At 44.1% G+C, this 12,328-nt stretch overlaps 1 protein-coding gene across 3 annotated transcripts in view; it reads right to left on the bottom strand.

Moving 5' to 3' along the window:
• WDR60 (WD repeat domain 60) overlaps positions 1-12,328 on the bottom strand; it is a 303,464-nt gene that overhangs the window by 188,144 nt on the left and 102,992 nt on the right. For all 3 annotated transcript variants that reach the window (XM_030198750.1, XM_030198757.1, XM_030198766.1), the window contains exon 8: positions 3,974-4,054. In XM_030198750.1, coding sequence (XP_030054610.1) covers positions 3,974-4,054 — 81 coding nt within the window. The remainder of the gene's footprint in view (positions 1-3,973; positions 4,055-12,328) is intronic.

Raw genomic sequence — 12,328 nt, 5'->3', positions numbered from 1 at the left:
CAGCTATGATGTTAACGTCTGGAATGTGCTATTAGTGCATGTTAATATCACAGCAGATAGCACAGATACAGTTAACTAACTTTTTTCTTCATCTTTCTCCTACGTCAGGCCTAAGTCCTGGAATGTTCTATCAAGGCATCTAAAGGAGATTGAAGATCACCAACTATTCTAGAAATCATTGAAAACATTTTTATTCAAGAAAGCTTACCCTAGCAATTAACGCTTAATCCCCGATTATCTCTAATTGTCTATACTCGTTTACTACTCCAATCTATTCATGCATCTTTGTATAATCCTCCTGTTCTTTCCCGTCTTTCTGTATAATCCTCCTTTCCCGTCTTTCTGACTTGCCATGTCATTACCCTCATTGCTTTGTAACCTTCTTTAACATTGTAAGCCACACTGTGCCCACTCTAGTGGGAAAATGTGGGGTATAAATGTACCACAAATAAATAAATAAATAATTGTCCAGCCAAAGAAGAGAAGGAACTCGGTACCAAACATACCAAAGAATACAAGAAATTGGTTTAGAAAATGGCTAAAACACCACAGGCAGCTGACTTCAGAGGACATTTATTGAAGCTGACCCAACACAGACCATGTCTGGAATAATGTCTGTAGCAGGGATAGAGTATTCATCCAAAGCAAAGGAATTCAAATAAACTGGTAAGCCAGTCTCTCACAGGAACACAAACACACTTTTCAGGACTAGGACTACTTATTTCTACAGCGCTACTAAACATACTTAATGCTGTGTGCACACTTTTTCAAGATGGCTTCTGAGCAGTTGGGTTTGGGTTCTGACTGGAGTTACGAATTTTTTATTTTATTTTTTTTTAATATTTACTTTCTTTATCTTTTGGAATGATTGGGTTCTGTTCTATAAATATTGCAACATTGTAGTTCTTTTTCCATTTTCATTTGCTTGTTATTATTATTGTAAACAGCTTTAGTGTGCAAGCCAGTGAATGGCAGGCTGACCAATAAAAATAACCTAACTACAGGAGCATATAGTTAACTGTCCTGCATTATTTGTCAATTTTACAGTTAACACATTACCATAACACGTTAACTGTGGTGAGCACTCCCCGCCCCTTTCTCATCTTCTTCACTTTATTTAAATAAAATTCCATGAATTTAAACATTTAATATAGATACTAAATAGCTCCCTAACAAACTACTGTTTTGTACACTTACACAATAATTTCTCCCTCTTTACACTAAGCTGCGTTATTCTGTGGTTACTGTTACACAACTGCGATTGGACTTTAAAATCATCAAAAGTTCCACTTTTGCTTCTATTACATCCTTATTCTGCATTGTTTTAATGATCTTCAATGTTTTATAATTGCTGATTGCAAGATAGGGGGGGAGGGGGGAATGAGGGGATATTTTGTGTGCTATTTTGCATTGTTCAGTATTTAAGTTTATGAGATATGTTTAATACACTGTTGCTGTGTAATGACTTGATATTTATACAATACTTTCAATAAAAAAATAAATAATAAAAAAAAAAAGAATAAAAAAAAAATACAGTTTATGTTTGTGTTTGTTAAGAGTCTTGATATACCGCCTTCCTGTGTTTACTTTATTAGGATGCTGGTTGATATGAGAAAATCTACATATAAGGGAATGGGAAGGGATTTTGTGTTTAGTTAACATCTTTTTGCAGTTGTAGCTCACATACCACCAAGTTAAACTAAGGTACACTAGGTATTTTCCTGTGCCCATAGGGATCACAATCTAAACTTGCACCTGAGGCAAAAGGGGGCCTGTGCTGGCATTGGTGCGTGTTTTTGATGTGCTCCGAGGCCCCCTTTTACCACAGCGGGTAAAAGGTAAATCTTTCTTTTTCTGAGGAAATGGCTGTGCACCAAGTGTTTCACTTGCCACGCGGCCATTTCGGAGGGGAGCCCTTACTACCACCCATTGGTGTACACGGCCCTGCCCTGCCGGGTACACACCAGTGCTGCAAAAATAAATACATTTTTTGTAGCACCGGATATGACGGCGGTCTGGGGGTGGGAACTGCTGCCGGGATGCTGCAGTAGCCTGGCAGTACTTCCTTTTTAGCAAGCTGTAAGCCCATGTTGGGCTTACTGCTGCTTTGTAAAAAGGGCCCTAAGTGACTTGCCCAAGATCACAAGAAGCTGCAGTGGGATTTGAACCAGGCTTCTCTGGCTCTCAGCATTAGGCTATTCTTCCACCCTTCATGACTATCCTCATAAACTTTTCCTAATGCTTAAGCTTTTACACTTAATGTATGCAAGTCGTAAAAACACATACAACCTCATCAAAAATAACTAAATCAGGTGATTCAAATTCATTTATCCATTTTGTGATATCAATCCTAAGAGTACCAGTTCCTCCACACATACACAAATAACTATTCTGTTCAATATATTTGTGAGCAGCATTGTAGACATCATCAAAATTTGTACTAGAGTGGACACCCTGGAGGGAGTGGAAAGCATGAAAAAGGATCTGCAAAAGTTAGAAGAATGGTCTAATATTTGGCAGTTAAAATTTAATGCAATTAAGTGCAGAGTGATACATATGGGGAGTAGAAATCCAAGGGAGCCGTATGTCCTAGGAGGTGAGAGTCTGATATGAACAGACAGGGAGAGGGACCTTGGGGTGATGGTGTTCGAGGATCTTAAAGCAACAAAACAGTGTGACAAGATGGTGGCCATAGCAAGAAGAATGCTAGGCTGTATTGAGAGAGGCGTAACTAGCAGAAGGAAGGAGGTGTTGATGCCCCTGTACAAGTCACTGGTGAGGCCCCACCTGGAATAATGTGTTCAGTTCTGGAGACTGTACCTTGCTACGGATGTAAAAAAAAACTTGAAGCAGTTCAGAAGAAGGCAACACAAATGGTATGGGGCTTGTGCCTAAAGATGTATGAGAAGAAACTGGAAGACCTGAATGTGCATACCCTAAAGGAAAGAAGGGACAGGATATTTAATGATATAGATATTTAAATACTTGAAAGGTATTAATATAGAAACAAATCTTTTACAGAGAAGAGGAAACAGTAAAACTAGAGGACATGAATTGAGATTGCGGGGTGGTACACTTAGGAGTAATGTCATGAAATGTTTTTCATGGAAAGGGTGGTCGATGCCTGGAATGCCCTCCCAAGAGAGGAGGTAGAGACAAAAACAGTGATGGAATTCAAAAAGGCGTGGGATGAACAAAGAAGATCTCTAATAAGAAAATGGATGGTATTAACACAAAACAAAACAAAAACCTTAAATGGCTGCATGTGTGTGGATGTCTTGAGTGGCGCTTAGATGGCGACTCTGGCTGTGTAGAACTAAGGCCAGAGCTGGGCAGACTTGTATGGTCTGTGTTCCATATATGGAAATCTGGTTTAGAATGGGCGGGAAATGGCTCTGAAAGCAACTTCAGCACCTAGAACATGAGGACAGTGCTGGGCAGACTTTTTACAGTCTGTGTCCCGCACACGACAAGATAAATTTGGATAGGCTGGAGTGGGCTTCAACGGCAACTCCAGTAGTTGGAAAGAAGGACAGGGTCAGGCAGACTTCTACAACTTATGTCCTAGAAAAGCCAAAGAAAGACCATGATAAAATATATCACATTCACTGTTGGTTTAATCATGAATTGATAATGAGTGTGTCTATTGGGCAGACTGGATGGATCGTTCAGGTCTATATCTGCCGTCATTTACTATGCTACACCAACTGTGCTTACTGTTTTAATAACATGGAAAAGGAAAGGGTAGTGTAGTCTGGCATATCTCATAGCCTAAAAGAACTGGAATTTTAACACAGCACAGAGTAATTTCCTACCTGTGAGCAGTATGTTCTGTACAAATCAGTCCTCAACATATTCAGAATTCAAGTGAGTGATAACATACTGTCAAATAAATGACTGCAGAAAACTATAAGAAATACCATTCGTTATACTGATAGATTATTGTTGTTAGGGACCAATATATGTTACATACTTCAAAATCTTCCTCATAATTTGCTGAGTAGTTTTCATGCACCACCTCTGAACTCTCTGCAACCAATTTCCTTTCAGATTCCTAGAAGAAAAGGTACAATGAGATTTCAAAACTAGTCAATCAAATCTAGCTAAAGAGAAGTCAAAGACAGATGCATTCCCAAAATGTTCTAAAGCAATAACAGAAGAAAACTTTTTCATAGCTGTATTCCTTTTCCTAGAGCAGAAGGCCCTGGAGTTGTCAGGGCAAGATCAATATCAAAGAAATATAAACCAGTATCCCCAAGAAATTCAAAGAGAGAATGTAGTAGAAAAAAAAAAATCATGTTTCAGATCATTTTTTTAGGGAAAGGAGAGCGTATGTAAATGCGTCAGGTCTGTTCCTACCAATTCATAATAAAATAGTCTAAGGTCAATTTATGTAGTCCACAAAAGTTATCCATCCAAAAAGGGGATGGAAGCCACTTAAATGTATAACTTGTCAGTTTAAGCTGCAATAATCAGTTACTAAATGTATAAGTTAGATGATCAAGTGGACCTCACAAATAGCAGGTATAATTTGAAACATCTAGCTAATATATTTCAAGTTATAAAGAGATATTCAGTGACACAATCTAAAATAGACACTCGATAAATATGATCTAAATACATAAAATTTAGACAGTTCAAATTAAGCATCCACCATGTAGCTGAATATGACATAAGTACATAAGTATTGCCATACTGGGACAGACCAAAGGTCAATCAAGCTCGGCATCCTGTTTCCAACAGTGGCCAATCCAGATCACAAATACCTGGCAAGATCCCAAAAAAGTACAATACATTTTATGCTGCTTATTCCAGAAATAAATAGTGCATTTTCCCTAAGTCCATTTTAATAATGGTCTGTTTTTCAAAATTTCTGGATTGGCAGGAAAAAAAATGCAGGTCTTGCAAATGGCATCCTCCCAACGCAGGGAGGAAGATCCCTGAAGAGGCCCTTTAGTGTTTTCTCCATATTGGTATGATCTGTGTTTTTACTGGTTTTTATTTACATCTATCCGATTTAAACAGTTGTGTTGCTTAGAGCTTTGTACTCTTTCCCTCTAGCAGACAGGGAGATGGAAGCCAGGTTTGATTCCCTATCCTTGTGCTTTATGGAAATAAAAAATATAATCTGTATTTCAGTGGTCATTCCTATCTGAGATGTCTCTCTCCTAGGATGTTGTGTCATTCAATTTGATCACAAGGATGCTTTAGAGTTATGGCATTTCTTCACCTAATACTTTTGTCAAATGTGGCCACATTAATGAGTCTTCTGTTAAATTAATTCAAGGTTTTATCTGAGTTGACAATTATGATACATTTTGCATTTCAAAGACTTGGCTTACTGCTTCTGATCAATTTATTCTAATCAATTATGTCTGCCTGAGCTTTCTTATAAACACGTGTTACACGATGAATGAAAGGGTGGTAAACTTTTGGTATTTTGCAGATTGACATTTAAATGTACAGTCACATGAAAAAATATTTGTCCCCTCCTGATCTCCCCAGCGTGAGAATATGTGTAATCATGAATGCCTCTCCTTCCTGGATACAGCATATGCCATGTCATTTGGGAATTAACAGATAGCACATATAGAGCATGAATGGCCACCTCTTCCTCTTCTCCCTCCTAAGTCACGTCCTTTGAGTCCTTCTAGCTTCTGGTGGAACTCCCTGTGCTTCTGTTGCTTTTCTTTTGGCCATATGAGTTCTCTGCAACATCCACATTGTTTGCACTTTGAAGACTGGTGTGCCACACAATATTCATGAAAATCTAAGTGTGCCCTGAGGTTGAGAAATGATGGACTATAAAATTATCCTAGCAGAATTTACTGATTTTAAATTATTTCTCCTGTAGTGGACAAGTATTTAACAGATATTTCCTCGTTAGATTTTGTGCAGCCAGTGTTTATGACTAATGACAAATGCAGCCTCCTCTTTTCTTCCGCAAAAATGGGATAAGTCCCACCACTGACCTCCCAAACTTAAGCCTAGTGTTCAGAGCCTCCTACTCTGCTGCAATCATAACCTTGATTACTTGATGAACTGGAGATATCGTCTAGGAGGAAATCCTCCGATGAAACCTAGACTACCAGAAATCCTAAAGAAAATCCTTAACAAGAGGTCTTCTGTGATCAAAAAAAAAGTAACTTGACTGTCTTAACAACACTGACATCACATTTTCCCTGGATAGGAGACACCCCCCCACCCAAGATTCTCCTCAGTTTCTTCAGAGATTTCCTTTAGCATATCCTTACCAGACTACATGGCCCTATCTGACACCAATGAACCAGCTTCATCCAGGACCTCCCTTAAGGTCCCACCAGGCTCTCTTGCAGGTTCCAGGGCTGCATCCAATACTAAAAAGGCAACCATGAAGCGGAAGAACAGAAACACTATGAATATAAAGCAGAATCAGAGGAGTAGTGTAGACAGCAGGACACTTCCAAGCACAATGGAGTCAAACAATGACAAATAAAATTTATTCTAAAAAAGCAACAGATGACATGACACGACACCGTATTTCAGCAAAGTGCCTGCCTCAGGAGTCTAAGAAAACAATAAAAATACCATCATATAAACAAACATTCATTGAAAGCAAAAATTAAATATAAAACATAGATAACAGTGGCACAAGAAATGTGCATATATTGAATAAAAACATATCAATTAAGACAGGAATCCTATAAAAAAAGAATATCATATAAAAGAAGACACACTGTGAGTAAATAACATATAAATATATAAACATAAAAAGTTTCTAAAACATATGATGCAATGCTTTAAAACAGTGTGAATAATACTTAGTACCTAGAACTTAAAGGCCAACGATAAATATAGCTTAAAACCCATCTAAACATAAATTTCATTTAAAAATGACGACCAGAATGAAAAACATTGTATGGAGTTGACCTTCTATGACACAATGAAATGTATTGAAGTGTCAATATACCAATAGAGATGAAGCAGTATATAAAAATATAAAGAGCAATACAGGGAAAACATAAATAGATATGCAACGGGATGTAGGAGATATCGAAAGTGGACACAAAGGTGTGCCAATAAAAGGGAAGAAAGTGCTTGAAAAGTGGCTGCAATACAGGGAGAAAAAAAGTGAATGAAGAGGAGGAAGTGACGTCAGAGCTAGAAGATGGCAGCTTAGAAATGGAGCTCCACTGGAGTCCGTGAAAAAAGGTGATATAATCCCTGAAGAAGAGAGCAGATTTCAAAGTACGGAGGTGGAGAGAGTCCCGGGCTGTGATGGCAGCGAGGAAAAAACTTTCGCAATACAAATATACATAGGAGAAATCCGGAACGGGGCAGAGCGGGTCCCAGAGAGTCCTAACGCGTGGCACGAAAATGGCACCCGAGGAATCCGAGTCGGACCTAGACCCCGATAATGCTGAAAGCGGAGACATGGGGGTGAACATGAGAGAAATTTCCTGGTGGTTTAAAGAGATAAAATCAGAGCTTATAACAACCTGGAAAAGCATTCAAACAGCGGTGGCGGAACTGCACGCAGAAATGAAGGAGATAGGAGGACGTGTGGCTGAAATGGAAGAGAAGATTGAGGCGATGGCAGAGGAGGTTGGCAGCTTGCAGACAGGGCTGGCGTTGGAGCAGCAAAGACGGGAGGAGTTGGAAAGAGCAATTGAAGATTTGGAAAACAGAACAAGGAGGTGCAACCTGAGGATTAAAGGAGTGCCAGAGGAAGAACAGTTTAAGGATGTAATGACAGTGTTAAAAGACTTAAGTACGTACATCCTGCACTCTGGAATTGAGGCAATAGACGACCAAGAGCCTGAGACTATAAAAATTGAAAGAGCTCACAGGAGCTTGGGCCCACAGAGAGGGAATCTTCCCAGGGATATTATTGTTTGTTATCATGAATATGCAGCAAAAGAACGAATATGGAAGAAAGCCAGAGCTATGGGGGAGTTGCATTGGAAAGGCTGTAAACCCCAGGTCTTCCAAGACCTTGCTAAGATGAATCTCCAGAAGAGACGAGACTTTAAGGAGGTTACAGCGAATGCTACATACCTGTAGAAGGTATTCTCCGAGGACAGCAGGCTGATTGTTCTCACTGATGGGTGACGTCCACGACAGCCCCTCCAATCGGAATCTTCACTAGCAAAAACCTTTGCTAGTCCTCGCGCGCCGATGCGCACCGCGCATGCGCGGCCGTCTTCCCGCCCGAAACCGGCTCGTGCCGGCCAGTCTCATATGTAGCAAGACAAAGAGAAGGGAAGACACAACTCCAAAAGGGAGGCGGGCGGATTGTGAGAACAATCAGCCTGCTGTCCTCGGAGAATACCTTCTACAGGTATGTAGCATTCGCTTTCTCCGAGGACAAGCAGGCTGCTTGTTCTCACTGATGGGGTATCCCTAGCCCCCAGGCTCACTCAAAACAACAACCATGGTCAATTGGGCCTCGCAACGGCGAGGACATAACTGAGATTAACCTAACAATTTATCCAACTAACTGAGAGTGCAGCCTGGAACAGAATAAACATGGGCCTAGGGGGGGGGTGGAGTTGGATTCTAAACCCCGAACAGATTCTGAAGCACTGACTGCCCGAACCGACTGTCGCGTCGGGTATCCTGCTGCAGGCAGTAATGAGATGTGAATGTGTGGACAGATGACCACGTCGCAGCTTTGCAAATCTCTTCAATAGTGGCTGACTTCAAGTGGGCTACCGACGCTGCCATGGCTCTAACATTATGAGCCGTGACATGACCCTCAAGAGCCAGCCCAGCTTGGACGTAAGTGAAGGAAATGCAATCTGCTAGCCAATTGGATATGGTGCGTTTCCCCACAGCCACTCCCCTACTGTTGGGATCAAAAGAAACAAACAATTGGGCGGACTGTCTGTTGGGCTGTGTCCGCTCCAGATAGAAGGCCAATGCTCTCTTGCAGTCCAATGTGTGCAGCTGACGTTCAGCAGGGCAGGAATGAGGACGGGGAAAGAATGTTGGCAAGACAATTGACTGGTTCAGATGGAACTCCGACACAACCTTTGGCAAGAACTTAGGGTGAGTGCGGAGGACTACTCTGTTATGATGAAATTTGGTGTAAGGGGCCTGGGCTACCAGGGCCTGAAGCTCACTGACTCTACGAGCTGAAGTAACTGCCACCAAGAAAATGACCTTCCAGGTCAAGTACTTCAGATGGCAGGAGTTCAGTGGCTCAAAAGGAGGTTTCATCAGCTGGGTGAGAACGACATTGAGATCCCATGACACTGTAGGAGGTTTGACAGGGGGCTTTGACAAAAGCAAACCTCTCATGAAGCGAACAACTAAAGGCTGTCCTGAGATCGGCTTACCTTCCACACGGTAATGGTATGCACTGATTGCACTAAGGTGAAACCTTACAGAGTTGGTCTTGAGACCAGACTCAGACAAGTGCAGAAGGTATTCAAGCAGGGTCTGTGTAGGACAAGAGCGAGGATCTAGGGCCTTGCTATCACACCAGACGGCAAACCTCCTCCATAGAAAGAAGTAACTCCTCTTAGTGGAATCTTTCCTGGAAGCAAGCAAGATGCGGGAGACACCCTCTGACAGACCCAAAGAGGCAAAGTCTACGCTCTCAACATCCAGGCCGTGAGAGCCAGAGACTGGAGGTTGGGATGCAGAAGCGCCCCTTCATCCAATCTCCACGGTTCTTTGGAGGACAACTCCAGAAGAAGAGGGAACCAGATCTGACGTGGCCAAAAAGGAGCAATCAGAATCATGGTGCCTCGGTCTTGCTTGAGTTTCAACAAAGTCATCCCCACCAGAGGTATGGGAGGATAAGCATACAGCAGACCCTCCCCCCAATCCAGGAGGAAGGCATCCGATGCCAGTCTGCCGTGGGCCTGAAGCCTGGAACAGAACTGAGGGACTTTGTGGTTGGCTCGAGAGGCGAAGAGATCCACCAAGGGGGTGTCCCACACCTGGAAGATCTGTCGCACTACCCTGGAATTGAGCGACCACTCGTGAGGTTGCATAATCCTGCTCAACCTGTCGGCCAGACTGTTGTTTACGCCTGCCAGATATGTGGCTTGGAGCACCATGCCTTGACGGCGAGCCCAGAGCCACATGCTGACGGCCTCCTGACACAGGGGGCGAGATCCGGTGCCCCCCTGCTTGTTGATGTAATACATGGCAACCTGGTTGTCTGTCTGAATTTGGATAATTTGGTGGGACAGCCAATCTCTGAAAGCCTTCAGAGCGTTCCAGACCGCTCGCAACTCCAGGAGATTGATCTGCAGATCGCGTTCCTGGAGGGACCAGCTTCCTTGGGTGTGAAGCCCATCGACATGAGCTCCCCACCCCAGGAGAGACGCATCCGTAGTCAGCACTTTTTGTGGCTGAGGAATTTGGAAAGGACGTCCCAGAGTCAAATTGGAGCAAATCGTCCACCAATACAGGGAGTTGAGAAAACTCGCGGACAGGTGGATCACGTCTTCTAGATCCCCAGCAGACTGAAACCACTGGGAAGCTAGGGTCCATTGAGCAAATCTCATGTGCAGGTGGGCCATGGGAGTGACATGAACTGTGGAGGCCATGTGGCCCAGCAATCTCAACATCTGCCGAGCTGTGATCTGCTGGGACGCTCACACCCGCGAGATGAGGGACAACAAGTTGTTGGCTCTCGCCTCTGGGAGATAGGCACGAGCCGTCCGAGAGTCCAGCAGAGCTCCTATAAATTTGAGTCTCTGCACTGGGAGAAGATGGGACTTTGGATAATTTATCACAAACCCCAGTAGCTTCAGGAGGCGAATAGTCATCTGCATGGACTGTAGAGCTCCTGCCTCGGATGTGTTCTTCACCAGCCAATCGTCGAGATATGGGAACACGTGCACCCCCAGCCTGCGAAGTGCCGCTGCTACCACAGCCAAGCACTTCGTGAATACTCTGGGCGCAGAGGCTAGCCCAAAGGGTAGCACACAGTACTGGAAGTGACGTGTGCCCAGCTGAAATCGCAGATACTGTCTGTGAGCTGGCAGTATCGGGATGTGCGTGTAGGCGTCCTTCAAGTCCAGAGAGCATAGCCAATCGTTTTCCTGAATCATGGGGAGAAGGGTGCACAGGGAAAGCATCCTGAACTTTTCTTTGACCAGATATTTGTTCAGGGCCCTTAGGTCTAGGATGGGACGCATCCCCCCTGTTTTCTTTTCCACAAGGAAGTACCTGGAATAGAATCCCAGCCCTTCCTGCTCGGATGGCACGGGCTGGACCGCATTGGCGCTGAGAAGGGCGGAGAGTTCCTCTGCAAGTACCTGCTTGTGTTGGAAGCTGTAAGACTGAGCTCCCGGTGGACAATTTGGAGGTTTTGAGGCCAAATTGAGGGTGTATCCTTGCCGGACTATTTGAAGAACCCACTGATTGGAGGTTATGAGAGGCCACCTTTGGTGAAAAGCTTTCAACCTCCCTCCGACTGGCAGGTCGCCCGGCACTGACACTTGGATGTCGGCTATGCTCTGCTGGAGCCAGTCAAAAGCTCGTCCCTTGCTTTTGCTGGGGAGCCGAGGGGCCTTGTTGAGGCGTACGCTGCTGACGAGAGCGAGCGCGCTGGGGCTTAGCCTGGGCCGCAGGCTGTCGAGAAGGAGGATTGTACCTATGCTTACCAGAAGAGTAGGAAACAGTCTTCCTTCCCCCAAAAAATCGTCTACCTGTAGAGGTAGAAGCTGAAGGCTGCCGGCGGGAGAACTTGTCGAAAGCGGTATCCCGCTGGTGGAGCTGCTCTACCACCTGCTCGACTTTCTCTCCAAAAATGTTATCCGCACGGCAAGGCGAGTCCGCAATCCGCTGCTGGATCCTATTCTCCAGGTCGGAGGCACGCAGCCATGAGAGTCTGCGCATCACCACCCCTTGAGCAGCGGCACTGGACGCAACATCAAAGGTGTCATACACCCCTCTGGCCAGGAATTTTCTGCACGCCTTCAGCTGCCTGACCACCTCCTGAAATGGCTTGGCTTGCTCAGGGGGGAGCTTGTCCACCAAGCCCGCTAACTGCCGCACATTGTTCCGCATGTGTATGCTCGTGTAGAACTGGTAAGACTGGATTTTTGCCACAAGCATAGAAGAATGGTAGGCCTTCCTCCCAAAGGAGTCTAAGGTTCTAGAGTCCTTGCCCGGGGGCGCCGAAACATGCTCCCTGGAACTCTTACCCTTCTTTAGGGCCAAATCCACAACTCCAGAGTCGTGAGGCAACTGAGTGCGCATCAGCTCTGGGTCCCCATGGATCCGGTACTGGGACTCGATCTTCTTGGGAATGTGGGGATTACTTAGTGGTTTGGTCCAGTTCGCCAGCAATGTCTTTTTTAGGACATGATGCATGGGTACTGTG

Source organism: Microcaecilia unicolor, chromosome 1 (assembly GCF_901765095.1).
Source record: "Microcaecilia unicolor chromosome 1, aMicUni1.1, whole genome shotgun sequence".
Classification (NCBI taxonomy): Eukaryota; Metazoa; Chordata; class Amphibia; order Gymnophiona; family Siphonopidae; genus Microcaecilia; species Microcaecilia unicolor.
Note: the sequence above shows the minus strand (reverse complement) of the source record. Positions and strands in the feature narration are given on the sequence as shown.